This window comes from Coturnix japonica, chromosome 35, assembly GCF_054131305.1.
Source record: "Coturnix japonica strain WE chromosome 35, WE-NBRP24, whole genome shotgun sequence".
Lineage (NCBI taxonomy): Eukaryota > Metazoa > Chordata > Aves > Galliformes > Phasianidae > Coturnix > Coturnix japonica.
Window position 1 is genome coordinate 3,838,845 of NC_140697.1, and position 17,704 is coordinate 3,856,548.

At 47.6% G+C, this 17,704-nt stretch overlaps 2 protein-coding genes and 1 long non-coding RNA gene across 4 annotated transcripts; all 3 read left to right on the forward strand.

The window, feature by feature from the left end:
* The first annotated feature begins 1,055 nt into the window (after positions 1-1,055).
* LOC146755222 (obscurin-like) lies at positions 1,056-7,497 on the forward strand. 2 transcript variants are annotated; one of them, XM_085526253.1, is made up of 7 exons: positions 1,056-1,205; positions 1,286-1,386; positions 2,106-2,375; positions 3,062-3,328; positions 3,539-4,808; positions 5,942-6,168; positions 7,397-7,497. In XM_085526253.1, exons 3-5 carry the CDS (start codon positions 2,258-2,260, stop codon positions 3,844-3,846), a joined length of 693 nt encoding a protein of 230 aa, XP_085382379.1. In that variant the 5' UTR covers positions 1,056-1,205; positions 1,286-1,386; positions 2,106-2,257; the 3' UTR covers positions 3,847-4,808; positions 5,942-6,168; positions 7,397-7,497. The 2 variants fall into 2 exon arrangements, with proteins under 2 accessions (XP_085382379.1, XP_085382380.1); XM_085526254.1 differs by lacking the exon at positions 1,286-1,386.
* A 1,529-nt stretch (positions 7,498-9,026) lies between these two features.
* LOC146755223 (rho GTPase-activating protein 33-like) lies at positions 9,027-11,115 on the forward strand. The gene is made up of 4 exons (XM_085526296.1): positions 9,027-9,375; positions 10,142-10,264; positions 10,377-10,724; positions 10,995-11,115. The coding sequence occupies exons 1-3, from the start codon at positions 9,310-9,312 to the stop codon at positions 10,455-10,457; spliced, it is 270 nt and encodes an 89-aa protein (XP_085382422.1). The 5' UTR covers positions 9,027-9,309; the 3' UTR covers positions 10,458-10,724; positions 10,995-11,115.
* Positions 11,116-13,716: 2,601 nt separating this feature from the next.
* Positions 13,717-17,150, forward strand: LOC146755224 (uncharacterized). The gene is made up of 2 exons (XR_014938349.1): positions 13,717-13,922; positions 16,646-17,150. It is a non-coding gene; the product is annotated as an uncharacterized LOC146755224 (long non-coding RNA).
* The last annotated feature ends 554 nt before the right edge of the window (positions 17,151-17,704 follow it).

Sequence of the window (17,704 nt, forward strand, 5' to 3'; positions counted from 1 at the left end):
TGTGTTGCCCTTTACCACCTGTTTTTGTGGCAGGGGCTGACATGCTCCATTAGGAGCCTCGACTGTGTGCTGAGAACTTGAGGCTGAGAGGGACTGACACCACCAGTCAATCTCCCTCTCACACTCTTTTATAGTCCTCAGCCTCTCCACTTCCTCCTTCAGGTCAACTACGAGGCTGAGCAAGTAGTTCACCTGGTCGCAGTGAACACAATCACTGCCTCCCTCACCCAGCACTGCAAGGGCCAGGCTCTGGCACTCAGTACAGCCAGAGACCTGCACACCAGCATCTTGGGTTGGGGGCTCAGTCTGAGTTTCCTCAGACATTCTGGCAGCAGCCTTCCTATAAGGCATGTGCAGGACCTCAGTCTGGGTCTCTGCAGTCTTCTTGGTTGCTGCCTCCCGTTTCTGTGAGATCGGGACCCTTGTCTTGGCCTCCTCAGTATTTCTGGCAGCAGCCTTTCGCCGGGGAGCACCCATGTCGGAGCAGAATACTTACCAGAGCTGAAACAGGAAGTCAAGAGGTGCACGAGCCCCGCCTCTTCCTGACCGTTTCTGGTGGGCAGCGACTAGTCGCTGCCCTCCTTGTGCCCGTTTAAATCTCCCTCCGTAGGCAGGGAACGCCCACACGCTGCGTCAGCGGCTGCGTCAGCTGCTCCCTGAGAGCTGCCGGGCTTCTCCTCTACCCGGGGGTTCCCTGCTTGAAGGAACCGCCCGAGATCCCCCTTGACCACGCGGTCAGCTGCTGCTGATCGGTCCGGGACGGCTCCGAGTCAGGCGACTTCGGCGATCAGAAAGGTTATCAGAAAGGCCACATTTGGTCAGTCCTTGTAGAAGCCATATTTAGATTACACTTTGGTAGGGATGTGGACGTGGGGGAATGGGTGGTTTCATTGACATGAGAGAACAGGCAGTGATGCTGTGAAACCAGATGGGTGATGCTCAGCCTGGCCATGTGCCTCAGAACTCTTTGCTCAAGGAAGCCAAGTATAGTTGTGGGTTTGCTCTCAAGAGCACAGTTTGGTAGGGATGAGTTGGTGGCTGGACTAGATGACCTTAGTGGTCTTTCCCAGCCTTAGTGACTCTGTGGTTCTCTGCTTCAGGAAGGACCTACTCGCTGACTTACACACGTGTCCAAGTCTAGGATGCCGCAGAAATAAAATCTGTTGCAGAAAAGGCAGAATCTCGTGCCCATCTTACAGTTAAAGGTAATTATGGTTCAGATGATGATTTTGCTTAAATTATCTTATCTTATAAACTAGCTAACATCCTTTGCTTGAATGTCAAGGAAGTTAAACACCACCAGGACCTTTCACAGAAATGCAAACTCCTACCTACCTACCTTTCTGCCCACAAAATATCCAGCTTGTCTTTTGGAATTTACTTTTGGTAAGTAAAACAGATTATTTTCTTAGGAGGTTTATTTTCTACCTTTCGACTTCAGATTTGTGTTTGAACGTTTTGGGATAAAAAACATAGATTGACTTTTTCTTCATTTTCTCTGTTTGTTTGAAAAGAGCTCAGAGTTGTTTTTTTTTTTAATATATACAATGTTAGGGTATATATATGATGTTAAGTGTGGTAAAGAAAAGGGAGACATTTGAGTTAGCACACTACTCAAGAGTTCAGTCCCCAGCTTTGCCACTGTTACAATTATAAGGGCAAGAAAATCCTGGAAAATGAATTTCTCCTAAGTAGAGCCATTACATTTGAGCTACAGAGACCTTTACTAGGAGAAATCTTGTTGTTCAGAGCTAAGTTGCTGTATTTAACCAAAGTAATTATCAATGTCCATGTTTCAGTGAACCTCTATTCCATTTCGTAATGCGAGGAGTTTGATATCGGGATGGGAAGGTCATGGTTTGATTTGGATGTTGGACTGGGAATCAGAAGATCTGGGCTCTCTTCAGGTTGCCAGTCATATTGTCTGACTTCTTAACAACATTCCTTTCTTTCTAGTATTTTTTAATGATGTTTTAAGGCATTTTGAGGTGATAGGTGTAGTGTTCATGTGCAGTAATGCTGACGTGAGTAAGTAGGGTGATAATGTAAGGGTTTTTTACATTCCTTCTAAATCTCTGCTTTCTCTCCTTCCATCCTTCTTAAAGAGCAATCCATTAATCTAGTAAAGGAGCTGTGTGATGAGTATTTGACTGAGCCTGAAGAAGCCAAATTTGAATGCGAGATATCCATTCCTTCTGTGAAACCTCCCAAGTGGTATCTGCGTGGAGAAATCTTACAGGCTGGCAGAAACTTGATTATGCAGCAAGAAGGCACCATCCACCAGCTGAGCATACTGAAAACCATCACTGATATGACTGGCACCATTCAGTTCTCAATTGGCAAATCAAAATCCACAGCCAATCTGCTCATCAGAGGTAACATATCCTGGCTTGATTTACATCATGAAGATGAAGAATTAATTAACGTACAGTCTTCCTTCACTGGGGTCTTTGAAATATTGTGTGTGTTTCTGGAGGGTCTGCTCCATTTCCAGTTCAAAGTCGTTGGACACTAAATGAGACAGCTGCATCTCAGTAAAAGATCTGTTTGAATAGTTGTGATGTGCTTACTATTCAGATCTGCAGAGCTGAGGTTTTGTCCTTGGCTATACCAAAGAAGTCAAATCAGGTGAAATTAATTGTATTTCTGAAGTAGACAAGTTTGAGTTTGGTAGCACCTAAATTTGATGCAGTTTGTCATTGATTTCATCTGAAAGAAACTTCCAGGCTTTTTATCTGCTGTTGTCCCCAGCGTAAGAGTCTCCATTCACATCCTAAAGTACTTGTTATATTTTCAACTCACTCTTATTTGAATAATTGCCTCAACTGGGAGCAGTTTAATAAGCACAGAGCAAGAGCTGGACCTTGCATTTGGTATATAGTATACAGTGTTACTTTATGGAAATGTAGTCAATGGCATTCCCTATAGGCAGTCGTTTGTTTTATCTTTAGAGTGGTTCAAAGAACCATCGTGAACATGACATTAATTGAAATGGAGTAGACGCAAGAGACTTTCCTCCAATTGTCCTCATCCTTTCTTCTCTTCCACCCCTGCTTTGCAGATTACCATATACAAATCACCAGGAAGTTGGAGGACAAGACAGATTTGGAACGTCATTCTGTCATCCTGTCCTGTGACTTCAGGCCTTCTCCAAAGGTTGTGAAATGGTTCCAGGGCCACACACCCATTGAGCTCTCTGAGAAGTACAAGATCAAGAGGGATAAGCATTCAGCAGAGCTCAAGATTCTGAAGCTGAAGCCCGATGATGCTGGTGTGTACAAGTGCAAGGCAGAAATTGCAGAGACTGAGGCCACGCTGACAGCTGAAGGTATGAGCAGGGAGGATGGCCTCTTCCATGTCCTATTTCACCTCAGATTTCTCTTCTTGAGGTTGATTTCTGCCGTTCTCTCCTGCTAACTTTATAAATGTATAATCTTCACTGAGAAGATTACACAAAGATCATCTAGTCCAACCATTCTACCACATCCCAGTATGATTTATAGTAACAGTGGTAACAGTTCACCTTGTTTCCCCACAGCCCGCAATGTAGAAGTGAAGAAGCACCTGCAGGATGTGGAAATTGAAGAAGAGAGCTCTACTGTCTTCTCCTGCGAGCTGTCCCATGATGACAAGGACGTGGAATGGTTCCTGAATGGCAACCTCCTTTACACCAACAATTACAATGACATCAAGAACGTTGGCAATTGCTGCACACTGATAATGAAGCAGGTTACGCCTGAGGATGCTGGCACAGTGACAGTGAAGTCAGACAGGGTATCAGAAAGCGCGCGCCTGAAGGTGATAGGTGGGTCTGATCACACCCCTCCTGGATGTAAGAGATGCTAAGGAGCTCCAGTTCATTCTATTGTGCAGCAATCCTGCTTCTCAAGCTCACCACTATGGGGTGACAAGTCATCAGGGGCTTCTTCCAGTGGAAGGTTCCATTGCAGCAGATATCAACGAAGGAGGATGGTTTTGGTGTCCTGCCAAAGCATTCCATTGCTTTTTATCATCATTTTCCTTAACACAAGGAGAGTTACAAGAGCAATTTCTTTTACTGCTTCAGTAACATGCAGTGTCAATGCTGTTGTCTCCAAGGATTTATGACTGCAGCGAGAAATCGTTCAGTGTGTGTTTTGCCTCCGGGATGACTAATGACCAGGCTGTGAGCAACCTGATCGAGCTCTGAATGTCCCTGTTTATTGCAGGGGAGCTGGGCAAGATGGCCTTTAAGGTTCTCTTCCAATTCTAAGGAACTCGTGCCTGAAGTGCAGAAGTGGATTCTGCACTTCTTCATCAGTGGATCCACTTCTTCATATCCTCCCCATGATTACACTGGAAATACAACAAAAGAACATGCATGGTCTTACTGTTGTCATTTGCTTGAATACGAAGACGTCTCTTTTTTATGGTTGAGATTTTTGATGATATGAGTCGGGAGGAATTCACGTTGTTTAGCTTTCTCAATAGGCGATCGTGGGAACCATGGTCTCCATCATCTGGTACCCCCGTGGATTCATCTACATCAGGCACGAGTGAAAGAATTAAAACACAAAACAACCACCAAGGTGAACCCTTCCAAAAGGGGGAAAGTTCCAGTTGCTGCAAGCCACCGAGGTAACCAATAGAGGGGCCCTGATCCCCCTCATGCCATCGGGATGCTCTGGCGCTGTATGTGCCTCAAACTCAAAGCTCCTTCCCACCTCCCAAGGAAAAGCAAAGCAACCCAAGCATCTCCAGCAAAGCTGCCCAGCAGACAGCAGGGAATGCAAACAGCTTCTGGCTGCTCCCTTGCACTCCCGTCCTAAGTAAGTGACCCCTCGAGGACTGGCTGGAAAATCAGTGCATGACACACGTGAGTGTGCACAGAATTGTGCAAAGCAGTGGGGATCCATGTGTGTGTGTGTGTGTGTATATGTGCATGGATGGTGTTGTACACACATTTGTGTCCATGAGTGTACAAACCAGTGGTGTTGCTCAGGTGTGTGTAGGTCTGTGGGTATGTGTGCAAGGACGAGCATGCACATATATGTACGTGCACAGGGGTGTGCAGAGTGTTGGAGCTGCACAAGGACATTGTGGTACCGGTGTGTGCGTGCACTTTGGGAGTGAAAGGAAGGGGTTACACATGTGTGAGTGTGTGTGCGCACAGGGCTGCACTAAGGGATGTGGTTGTGTGAGTGTGTGTGAGCACATGGATAGTGCGTGGATGCGGTGGCACAAATGTGTGCTTGCACAGGGCTGTGCTGAGGAGTTGGGCTGCACACAGGTGCACACAAAGGGATGTTTGAACCCTTTGCCCCTAAGAACAGTTTTCCAGTGTCCCTCGTCCAAGAATTCTTTGAACAGCCTGCAGCTGACTCTCCTGAAGCTCAGGGTCCTGACTTTGCTTTTTGCCAGGCCCGCATTCCTTGAGATGAGGAACTCTAGGAGGGCATGGTCACTACAGCCCTGACCACCTCCAGTCTTAACCCCTGCTGTGCAGCATGTCCAGTAATGCTTCCCTTCTGCTTGGTGTGCTTAATGCTTGGCCCACAAAGTTATTGTCAGTGCACTCCAGCAGTCTCTCAGACAGCTTGCAGCCAGCCATGCTGATTTCCCAGCCTGACTGGAATCCCCCATCAAGTTGAGAGTCAGTGAACGCGGTGCTTCTGGTAGCTGCAGTAAGCAGGGCCCATCAACAGGCTCCCTTGACCAGGCGGCCTGGAGCAGACCCTCACCTCCAGAAGCCCATTATTGGTTCAGTCCCGAATTTTACCCGCAAGTTCTCAACGTGATCGTGGCTGTTCTTAGTCCTTTGCAGTCAGCTTCTTCATAGAGAGGGCAAATACCTTGCCCTCCGGAATTCCATAGTAACAATTATGTCTCCTTTATGTCAGGTGAGGTGTTTTTTGTTGTTGTTGTTTTTTGTTTGCTTGTTTGTTTGTTTTCCATTTTCTAGGTAGAAAATTTAATTTCTGAGCCAGGAGAAGAAGAAGAAGTGCAACATGTAACAATCTTCCTGGCACTGTGCAGTTTGCATGAGTAGCCAAGTGCTCCTCAGGTAACGTGTGCTGCAGAGCTGACCTTGGTGGCAGGGGTTGTGTCTTCATTTTCTTCCTGTCATGTGGGAACATAAGAAGACTCTTCAGAGCAGGAGCTGCAGAGCAAGATGAACGGCATGAGAAGGTAAGGCTGGGAACCAAGGACACCTCCAGAAAGAACAGAAAAACTAAGTCATTTAAGATGCATGATGGCTGTGTGATACTGTCCGTGACTGGAGGAGAAGCACATGGCTAGGAATGACTAATGGCTCTGGTGGGATGAGTGCCTACGTGCACCGTAAAGGAGAGTTTGTGGGATGTTCTGTGGACATGTGAAGGCTGTGGGAAAGTTAAGAGAGAAAACGTGTGAATTCACAGAAGTGGTATTAGAACCTGGAATAAACCATTTGGATCACGCACATCTGAGTCCGTGCCAGATTGTCGCACTGTCAGAACCTGAGGCCTGGGATTTTCCTTTAGTAGTGCCAACTGCCTGTTGTAAATGAGAAAAGATATTACTAAACATAGCTTCCCTCCTTGTAGGTTTGATATTTCTGTCTTTGCATTCCTTTAGCACCCAGGGTGTTGATGCAGCTGCACAAATCCGCTGTATTGTCCTCCTGTTTTGCATGGAAGAATGGTAAAATAGCAATCTCTGGGTGAAATTTTGTTCAGGTGTTTTCCTTTCTGTGCCCCTAGGAAGCAATGGCTTGGAAATGGCAGTGCCGCCTGGGAACCCACACAGCAACCCAGTATCTCATTGTCTGGGTCTGTGAAAAACCACAATGATGACAAAAGATGTTTCAATTGTGTCTGTGCTGTCAGTGCAGCCCTGAGGAGCGGTGTGGGCATGGCATGGCAGGGAGAAGGGATTTCCCTTCCGATGGGAAAGTGCCTGTTCATGTGTTGGTATGTAACCGCTCCATGGCCTGCCCCACGAGCTTCTGAATGGGCAGCTCAACTTTTGTGTCACTCAGGCACCTGTGGCAGAGGTCAGGATTTCTGCAGGTACGGGATATATCCCATCACTTAGTGCCTTACAAGGAGCTGAGAAGCTTTTCTTGCTCAAGTCCTGCTTAACCACTTACAATGAAGTTGATGTCATTTTTCTAGTGTCCTTCAATTCCGTGTCCGCATTTTCCCAAAAGCAAAAGAATTTGGAGGTAACCAGCTGCAGTGAAGTGAGCGATTTCAGTGCCTATTTCTGATGGTGGCAATGACTGCAGAGGTCACACTGAATTGACGGTGCCTGTCTCCATTCTGACAAAGGCTGTAGTTGCAGCTGACTTCCCGAGGCTGCCATACGTGGTGGTGACGCAGCCTTGGGCTTGTGCGTTTGCATGACTCCCACCTTTCCTTTCTGTGTCTTGCAGGTCAGCTGGTGCTGGAAGCAGCCGGTATCTGAGTAGGAATGAAGGTGAGTGCAGGAGCAGCTGCTGAGGGGAGGAAGGAAGTCCATGCTAATGAGCTCTGAAGCATCTGCGGGTCCGGTACCAGAATAGGCAGCAGTGATGCAGGGGGCTCCCCAGCAGGAAGCTGTCTGATCCAAATGCTTGCTGAGAGTTTGGAAGCCCAAACCCTTATGGTCTCTGTAAGGGTGGCTAATAAAAAGATGTTAACCAAGATGGTGGTAAATAGTCAAAGGTTATTAGCAAAGGGAAACTCACCAATATCGATACCTTGACCAGAAAGCTGAGGCAGTCTCAACTGGGGAGCAATCTCCAAAAGATGCTGCCTCAGTGGTGGTCAGCCTTTAAATGAGGTCTCAAAGGAGGTTGAGTCGAGGTGCACCCCTTCTGGGAGCACAGCTAGATTACTCTCACCTGTGCTCCCGCAGCTGACCCAACACTTGCCTCAGCTGATTAATCAGAGGTTCAAGCTGTGATTTCCCATACAGTCTCAAAGCTGAAGGCAGCATCTCCTTGATCTGATGGTGGTGTGCCTGAGTGAGGGAGTGATCCAAGCTGGATGCAGAAGAGTCATCTTAATTTCTCTGCTATTTTACTTCAGATGACACCTATTGGGTGTTGGTTTCTTAAAATTTGGATCTAGGAGGTGGCCTCTCCCTTTGCTTCTGGTGAAAGCACAGAAGTGCAGCAGGAGTAGAAGACAAAGAGGTTTTCTTGGTGACAGGAACACCAATTATTTGATTCAAATGTGTAACTGTGATGAAGATGGTGAAGAACAGATCCGCCTCAAAGACATGCTTGATCACATAAGGAATGAGCATGTGATCCAAGACAGCCAGCGTGGCTTTAGCAGGGGAAGGCCATGCCGAACCAGTCTGGTGGCCTTCTATGATGGAGTGATGGCATTTGTGGACAAAAGGAAGGTAACAGATGTCATTGACCTGGACTTGAGCAAGATCTTTGACATGGCCCTCCACCACATCCTTATCTCTAAACTGGAGGGATGTGGATTTGGCAGGTGGACCACCTGGTGGATAAGAGATTGGTTGAAAGGCCACAGACAGAGGGTGGTGATTCGTGGTTCGATGTCGAGGTGGAAGCCGATAACAAGTGGTGTCATCCAGGAATCTGTCTTGGGACCAGTGCTTTTTTACATGGTTATCAGTGATACCAATGATGCAATGGAGTGCACCCTCTGCTGTTTGCTGAGTGGTGCGGCTGACGCAGTGGAAGGAAGGGATGCCATTCAGAGGGAGCTCAACCGAGAGGTTGGCCTAGGTGAATCTAATGAGGTTCAACACAGCAAAGTGCAAGGTTTTGCACTTGGGCTGGAGGAATCCCAGGCATTTCTACAGACTGGGAGGAGCAGTCCTTAAGAGAAGCCCCGCAGAGAAGGACCTGGGGGTCCTGGTGGATGAAAAACAGAACGTGAGCCATCAGCGTGCTCTTGCAGCTCAGAGAGCAAATGGTCCCCTGGGCTCCATCAGAAGAGGGGATGGCCAGCAGGGACAGGGAGGTGATTGATCTTCATGATCCTTGAGGTCCCTTCCAACCCGGGCCATTCTATGATTCTGTGATTACACTCGCTGTCAGAAATAACGGCAGCTGTACAGAAGCTGGATATATTTTGGGACAGTTCTTGTAACCAGCTGATTTTAAGACCTTGCCCGAGTCAAGAGTCTTAATTGCATGTCAGAAGAATGCTGGGAAAGTGGTTATTCCTCATTCTTTTTCATTTGCTGATTCTTTCTCTAGGGTTCCTTTTCCAAAGGAGATTCTGGTGATGGAAGCAGTTGAAGAAAGAACCAAAGCAGCTCTTGCCAAGAGTGCAAGAGTTCCCCTGTGGAGAGAAGCAAAGAACTTGGGCTTCCTCTTGGATGCTCCCCACCATGTCTCAGGAAGGAGACAACTGCTGTTCCACTTTCTGCTTTGTGTGTGGAAAGGTACGTCTGGGTTTCTTCTGCTTGTTTTTTCTTTCTTTTTCTGGCTTTGAAGGAGAAGGGGTGGAGCAAGGGGAGACCCACTGGTCATTTGTTACCTCAAGAGCAGGATGGATTTTACATTCACTGTGAAAAACCTGGGCTAGTAGCATGGGCATGTTTCAGGCTGGACTCTTCTTTTGCTGCTTGGTTTCCTTTTGGCTACAGGGAGACAGCTGTCTAAAGGTGTGTTTTCAGACCCACTCTCCAAAACCATGTTTCATTGTTGCAGGTGGTTCAGTGTGCTCTTGCCGGGTAGATGCTGTAGTTTGCTGTAGAATCTGAATGGTTTCTGTTCCTAGGGGAGGACTGGGAGGAGGTAGTGAGAAGAGAATTCAATGCCTTAGGTGTATCTTAGTGAGAAATGTTGGCATGAGATGATGAAAGTCTTGAGCTGTCAAAGGCCAGTGAGGCTCAGACTCCTTAACCTGTTGGAGCAGGGTGGAAGCAAGGAGTGGGCACTGCCGTCACACAAGCTGCACTTGGTTCTGGTCTGCCAGGTCTGTGCTGGCCTGGATTTCTTCTGAGAAGTTTGTTGGAGCTGCTTGGAGTAGTGAAGGGTGGGGAAGAAGTGCTGCTCCAGAGCTATGAGACGTGCAGCTCCTTCTGAAGTGCTCCTGAGAAGGACGGAGCGCATTTGCTGCAGCTTTCTCTGCAGATGTGCTCCTCACCTTGAAATCCTCATGGTTTGTCCTCAGCTCCTGACCACGGCCTGTGCTCTGTTTTGCAGGCTGATAACATGCAGAAGCCGCAGCTGGTGCGTGCTATGTCATCTTTAAACGTACCAGCGATTGCGGCAGCCCATGTTATTAAGAGCCACGTTGCCCAGGGGCCAGATGAGCTCTCTCTGGAGGTAAGCAGTTCCAGGCGTTCCTTGTTGTTGTGCATATAAGAGGGCAGTCCTTTCTGCTTTGTTTTCCTACCAGATTTGCTGAATCTGGGATTGATGTTTCAATCTCTTGCAGGTCGGAGATCTGGTGAGCATTGTTGATATGAGGACATATCAACAGGCTGAGCCCCTGGGGGAGAGGCAAGCGTGGCTTTGAGGTAGACACACGTTTTTGACTAGAGAGCACAACTTCAGTAGAGTTGGGAATCTCAGCTTGGAGCTGCTCTGCCTGCACAGGATGGCTGCTGGATGCAAACAGTTGCCCTGTGTCACTGTCAGTGGACCTTCCCTTTGGCTCTGGGCTCGGGCTAATGCTCACCTGTCTTTTTGTTCTAATTACAGGTTGGGCTTTTCCCTGGTGAGTGCATGGAACTCATCAGCGGAAAAGTTCCCGATTCCCTCCTCAATTCATTGCCAAAGCCAGGTGCGTAATTTACATTTGACAACGCGAGTTAGTCAAATAGGGTCAGAACGCTACTTTCAGTGGGTTTGTTTATGCCCAAGTTCAGCAAGCTTAGAAAGAGAACTGCATTAAGCTCCTTGGGCACCTCCAGGGATGGGGAAAATCCATTCTTGCGTGCCCTTGTTGGGAATGTTCTTCCCATTGTTACATGCTCTGTCGAATGCGTTGCGCTCAGCTTCGTCCAACCGAGCCAGGCCTGAAATGAACTGGTTTCTTTGTTTTGTTGCACAGAGCCAAAGAAATGGGGCAAGCTCATCAACCGCCTTCATTCCCTGGTGAAGGCCAGCCCCGGGAGAGCGAAGCAGCCTGAGCCTCCGACATTCTCCGGATCCATGTCCTTGCTTGACATCGTTGAGAGGTATTTAGCCTTCAGGACTTGAGGGCTGAGCTGTAGGAATGGAAGCATCCTCTGCTGTTTGAAACAGAGGGCGTTTCTAAGCTGTGTTTCAGCAGAAAGCAGGCAATGCCCGGAACAGGCAACTTTTGGCCAGGGCTCGGTGCAGCTCTTCCTTCACCCTGCACCACGACTGACAGCATGCTCTGTTTTCTCTCTCCAGACCAAGTTCTCCCAGTAAGAGGGCAGAGTCAGCAGCTTGCAGTTGATGTTCCTGCTTCTGCCTGGGCAAACCATCCCCTGTGGCCAAACGCCGACTGCAGAGCAGTGCCAAGGAGCCCTCTGAAGCAGAAGTCTTGGTCCTGGCAGGTAAGCATGCAAATCCAGCTTACAAAACACTGCTTGTCAGCAACACAGGTAGAATTCATGCTTTCAGTGGGCTTGTACCTCCTTCTGGCGTTCAAGGCCGTGCCTGACATCTTCAGTTGACACCCGTCTTTCCCAAATGAGTCTCTTGTCAACACAAGAGCTGGACCTGCACGTGGATCACTTTCAAGACAGTGACACTGTTGCTAGAAGCCTATTTGCTTCTGCCCACCACCACTACATAGCCAAATGGCAAGAATCTCCATGGTTCATCTTGCGAACGTTCGACACTAACCGCTGTACATCTACTCCTTCCTAGGTGACCCGAGCCCTTGTATATCCCCAAGACGCAGGGCATGTTACGATGACGCATCTTCCATCAATGAAGAGTTGTTACTAAGCACAGGATGCTGCAGTTCAGATGAAAGCCTTCCGTATAACATCAGCTATCAAGAGAAGAATGTCATCATCGTTGAAGCGCTCATTCATCCCATCCATACTGAAGCTGCTGACCTGAGCCTGCCAGACTCCTCAGGCACCAGCCTGGACTCAATGTCTCTGCAGTGCAGCCCAGCCCAAGCACAGCCCGAGTGCCCCGACAGCAGCACCACCATGCAGGCTCAGGTCAGCATCACCGAGGAGAAGCTGAGCATCTCGCAGGGGGGCACAGAATCAGGACACGAGTCCCAGGCTCTGGGCAACAGCATGGTCTCTGAGCAGCTCTCATGATTACAAGAGAGGATGAGTCCCATCTTTCCTCCAGACCTCACACCCCCTCCTTTCTCCTATTGAATAAAGGCACGCTCGTGCTCAATCAACGCCTTGACTGAATTCCGAGTTTTCATTCGCAGAGATTGGGATGAGTGCAAGAAACATCAAGGCAGCTCAGCTTACAACACTCTGGCTGTGGGGTTTGCGCGGCCGAGCTCTGGGTGTGTTCCCATTTTGCCTGACTTTGGGATGCCTGCAGCGAGAGCTCTGCTGCCGTTGTGTATGGCAGCAAATAGTCTCTAGCATCCTGGATGCTGCTCATGAAAACCTCAAGCTTCCCGGCTGTAGCTCTGTGATTCTTTTCAGGGCCTTTTGATGCTCTTCGATGCCGTAGCTGCTCCCTAACACCTCTGTCCTCCCGCCGTGTCCATTCCTGGCTCCCACCTGTGAGCTGTCCCTGCAGATCATCTCCAGCCCTGCCATCATCGTGCTGCGGCAGGAGGAGCTCGCCTTGACCAACATCAGGCAGTGCTGCCTGCCTCTCACACTCTCTAGACCAAGTGTAACTACGCTGTCGTGGAGACAAATGCTTTCTGTCACATCCTCCATCCCCGCAGACATTTACTTGTAGGTGGCTCTTGCAGAAGAAGATTCAAGCAGCAGAACCTTTTGCTAAGCTACAGCACAAGAATGCTACAAAAGCAGGAACAACCCACAAGATCTGGGTCTGTTTGTCCTGCACAGGCATGCACTAACTGCGTTTGATAGTACCCCCCATCCTTGATTTCCTTCCCTGCTTCTTGTCTGATGGTGCTGCTGAGCCAGGAACAAGCTGCCCAGTGTGGCAGAGCATGGTGCAGAGCTGTGCTGGGACCTCCTCCCCTTCCTCTGCTGCAGATCAGTGCCCCACACGTGCCATCGGGATGCTCTGGCATGGGATGTGCCTCCAACCCAAAGCTCCTTCCCACCTCCCAGGGAAAAACAAAGCAACCCAAGCATCTCCAGCAAAGCTGCCCAGCAGACAGCAGGGAATGCAAACAGCTTCTGGCTGCTCCCCTGCACTCCTGTCCTAAGTAAGAGGCCCTACGAGGACTGGCTGGGAAATCAGTGCATGACACACGTGAGTGTGCACAGGATTGTGCAAAGCAGTGGGGTTCCACGAGTTTGTGTGTGTGTGTATCTCTGCTGTTATGAAAGCATGGGAAGACCTACTGAGTCCCAGATAATTACTTATCCTCAAATGATTTTTCCTGGCCAAATTTAGAGCCTCTCACAGGTAATCGAGACCAACAGGCTGTTGTTGCACAATCAACAGGCACAATCTAGATGATCAGCTGAGGAAAATAAAGCATCATGCCAAGGGTACTAGATAAGTGAGCAGCTTGAGATCTGCACATTTATGTGATACTCATGGTGTTAGACAATATTTGCCTAGAGTGGTGACATTGAATGAAAACAAAATATAAGATGAATGAAAATATGCACAGGAGAAGAAGCCTCTGAGGCTTCTCAAGTGTTATGACCAGAAGACATAAACTCTGTTAAAGCAAACATTTCTCTCTATTTTTTGTGTTATTCCAGGCAGGCCTTGATTACCGCCTGAACACATGTTGAGGAAGCCCAGCTTATGCAGCACCAGAGCTAATCCAGGGCAAAGCGTCTATTGGCTCAGAGGGATGTAGAGCGGTGTTTGTTTTCCCCTCTTTCCCTTCCCTCTCCACAGAGCATTTAAAGGCAGTGGAGCTCAGGTAGGCTCTCTTGGTTTCCCTTCTGAATTCTGCTAGGTTGCATTGCTTGGTAGCTCTCAGAAGCTGTCAGTGGCCACAGACTAGAAAAGTGCAATTGGTCTCAGTTCACACAGCTGGCTGGTTTGTCTCTGGCTAATCCTGAACTGCCTCAAGCGACTGCTTTGGTGCTCTACAGAACAGCAGCTTCAGAGATCTCTTTCTATTACTAAGTTTTTGAAAGAGCAATTTGCTCTGTTAATTATCCATCATTTCTGTGCAGTCTGTTTTGTCAGACTTGTCTTTAGCTTCCAAGTTGTATGTGAAGACTTGTTTGCACTGTAATGCACAATGTACTAAAAATTGAGAGATGTAAATGCAAAGAGTTTTTCCAGCTTTGATTTCATGTCTGTAATTTTGGAACCCACTACTTGCAGTTGTTAATCTGTCCAAACTGGTTTGGTTTGGAATGCCCTCATCCTTCTTGAATCGCTGTTAAAGGCGGAGCAATTCCTACAAGTGCCATGGCCCCACTGTTGTTCTAATTCTTGTTTCTTTGTTTTCCACACGCTGCTTTTCAAGCCTCCTTTTTCTTTACAGTCAAAGTGAGAATTACACTGTGAGGTGTCTGAACCTTGTTGTGCCTCTACATAAATAGAACAGCAGCAAAGCCAGACAGGTGACTGTGCTGACAGCTCTCGTAGCCAGTAACACGTAACTGTGCTAAATCCCTTGTGACGGCTTTGATTTCATTTTTGCCAGTGAAATCCTTGTAAAAGGAACTGCAGCAGTGTGATGAGCTAAGGTGAAGATGCTGGTTTTAGTAGTGCTCTAAGCTGAGTGGAAGGGCAATTGAATGAGGGTTATATGCTTTCTCTGGAACGATAAGGCTTATTTTCCTGAAGGAAAGAGCCAGCTTTTCATGGGCTATATGTGGGCTTTGGCAAGGGCAGACAATCCAGTCTGTCAGGAAGCCATTTGAGGTGCTTCAGGTTTGTAAGCTTGTCTTTTTGTTTTTCAGGCGGATATTTGGAGCATGGGTGTAGTGCTGTATGCTCTGCTGTGTGGGTTTTTCCTTTGGATGATGACAATATGATGGCACTCTACAGGAGGATACCAGTGGATATCAGTGGTGCTAGAATACACTGAGAAGGGAAATAGCAGAGCTTGACAAGAGGCCTTGTTTTTGGATGGCAGAACATGCTGAGCTGTGGGTAGAAAGGCCACAGCACAGTCTGCTGAATATTGTCCCTGTTTTTGCTGCTTTGTCTACCAGTATTTTGTGGATTTGGTTCTACACTTGGTTGGCCTATGTGGCACTGTAGCCTAATTCTGTACCATGATAGCATACAGAATTTAAGGAGAAGTATTTTCTTGCCAATGGGCTGGATTTTTTTGTATCTGGTTCTTCAACTGGCTGCTCCCTATACTATCTGTAGTAAAAATATAGACACATCATTTGATTTCCCTGAAATGAATGTTCCTAAATGCCAGCTCTTCTCATGTCTACAAAGATCAAAGTTCTGCATTTGCTATTAGAATTTCCTCTTCCAGAATCAGGAGGAAATGTAGGACCCCACAGATTGCCTTCAGAATCCAACAGTTAGTTCTGTTTCCTTTCGGAGTGCATAACAACCTGAGCACATGAATTGAATGACGTGGCTTGTTAGTCTGGTAAAAACTCTGCTGTACACTGAAACTTGGTCCATTTGTAAGCAGGACTTTGTCCATCTCTGCAGGACAGCAGAAAACCCTTCGTGCTAATCATGATGCCAAGAAGCAGAATGCGGCAAATGGCAGATGATCCAACTGCTTCAGGTGTTCATTTCCTTAAAACTGCGAATAGTTTTGGACTGAGAGTTTGTAAGCAGAACGGAGCTCTTAAAGCTGTCAGAGATTATTTCTGCACTGTTCAATTCTATCTGCATAACATACATAGGATCTCAGAACTGCGTTGCTTGAATTGGTGGAACTTGCTGAAGTGAACTGGGATGAGCAAGTTTTAGAACTTAGTCAGAGTGCTGTAAAAAATGGATAATCTCATGAGTATTAAGGTACAGGATTGCTATTTCTGCACTGAATTTGTTTTTATTTTACATGGCTGTGATCTGAAAGTTGCTTGAAACGCAGGCACCTCGGCACTGTTGTGTAACTGAATTTCACACATGATAGGTCCTGAAATATCCTGGAATCAAAAACTCTGACTTGCTTTAAGTTTGCTGCTTCAGTATAATCAGGGTCATAGTGTCTGTGTGCAGTGTTTCTTTCCCTGTAATGCTCCACATCATTTCATTTTGGGAATATTGAAGGAAATGGACTATGTGCCATAACTGTTGTTAGAACAAAGTATGTCTGGTGTGATCTTATGCATAGGTTCTGTAACTGCTCTTCACAGCTCAGGTGTTTGACCTTCCTTTTGGTGAAGTGATGAAATACTGCTGGTTTCTATTTGTGCTTCTAGGCACCTTGAAGCTCTTAGGAATAGAACAATTGTCTCCAGTTCTTTTCAATGATATCAGTAACAGCTCGAGTGTTGCTGCCCACTAGGTAGACCCAAAGAAGCAGATTACAGTGAAACAACACACGAGCTGGACCTGCATGAGGATCACTTTCAAGACAGTGGCTCTGTTGCTTGAAGCCTATTTGCTTCTTCCTGCCGCCACTCTATTACCAAGTATCAACAACCTCTTTCATGATTCAACTTGGAAATGTTTGACACTAACCCTTGTGTTTCTATGCCTTCCTAGGTGATTCGAGCCCTTGTCAACCCCAGAGATCCAAACCAAGTAGTGATGTGCAGTGTGTTTCCATCAATGGAGAGTTCTTATTAAGCACGAATCACTGCAATTCGGATGACAGCCTTCCACATGGTAACAGTGATAGACACAAGGGGCTCATCCACGTTCATGCTCTCATATCTCCTGGCTCTGCTGAAGCTCCTGACCTGAGCCTGCCAGACACCACAGTCACTTGCCTGGATTGTGACCCAGCGCCTTTGCAGTGCTGCCCATCCCAAGCACAGCCCGAGTGCCCCAACAGCAGCACCACCATGCAGGAGCAGGTCAGCATCAGTGAGGTGAAGCTGAGCATCTTAGATGGGGACTTAGAGTCAGGCTGCCAGTCCCAGGCACCAGGCAGCAGCACCAGCTCTGAGCCACTCTCATCTTGACAAGAGGAGTCCCATCTTCACCCTTGACCTGTCAAGCCCTCCTGTCTTTTATTGAATAAAGTCACTCTCATGCTCAGTCATCACCTTGACTGCATTCCGAGTCTTCATTCACAGGGATTGGGATGAATGCAACAAACAGCAAGGCAGCTCAGCTTGCAATGCTATGGCTGTGGGGTTCGTGCAGGCAGAGCTCTGGGTTCCCATTTTGCATGGCTTTGGGATGTCAGCAGCAAGATCTCTACCATTTTGTATGGCAGCAAATAATCTCTAGCATCCAGGTTGCTGCTCATGATAATCCCAGTCTTCCTGGCTGTTGCTTTGTGATACTTTTCAAAGCCTTTTGATACTCTTTGATGCCTTGGCTGCTCCCTAACGCCTCTGTCCTCCTGCCATGTTGACTCACGTCTCCCACTTTTAAGCTGGCTTTGCAGATCATCTCCAGCCCTGTCATCATCACGCTGCAGCAGGAGGTGCTCACCTGGCCCAATGTCTGGCAGTACTGCTTGTTCTGCAGATGAGCAGCTGCCTCCTCATCTCTTCAGCTACAGTAGTTTTTCTCAGGGCAGTTAGATGCAGTCACGCTCCTCTGGATTTGGTGTGTTAAATCCATGCTGCATGGCAGCAGTCAGTGCAATAC

What these genes read in the sequence shown, in the direction of transcription:
- LOC146755223 (XM_085526296.1), top strand. Translation starts at nt 9,310, where the DNA reads ATGCTCCCCACCATGTCTCAGGAAGGAGACAACTGCTGTTCCACTTTC. An exon ending in TCTGCTTTGTGTGTGGAAAG is followed by an intron (nt 9,376 to 10,141) that starts GTACGTCTGGGT and finishes TCTGTTTTGCAG; the next exon opens with GCTGATAACATGCAGAAGCC. An exon ending in CAGATGAGCTCTCTCTGGAG is followed by an intron (nt 10,265 to 10,376) that starts GTAAGCAGTTCC and finishes AATCTCTTGCAG; the next exon opens with GTCGGAGATCTGGTGAGCAT.
- LOC146755222 (XM_085526253.1), top strand. Translation starts at nt 2,258, where the DNA reads ATGCAGCAAGAAGGCACCATCCACCAGCTGAGCATACTGAAAACCATC. An exon ending in AGCCAATCTGCTCATCAGAG is followed by an intron (nt 2,376 to 3,061) that starts GTAACATATCCT and finishes CCTGCTTTGCAG; the next exon opens with ATTACCATATACAAATCACC. An exon ending in GGCCACGCTGACAGCTGAAG is followed by an intron (nt 3,329 to 3,538) that starts GTATGAGCAGGG and finishes GTTTCCCCACAG; the next exon opens with CCCGCAATGTAGAAGTGAAG.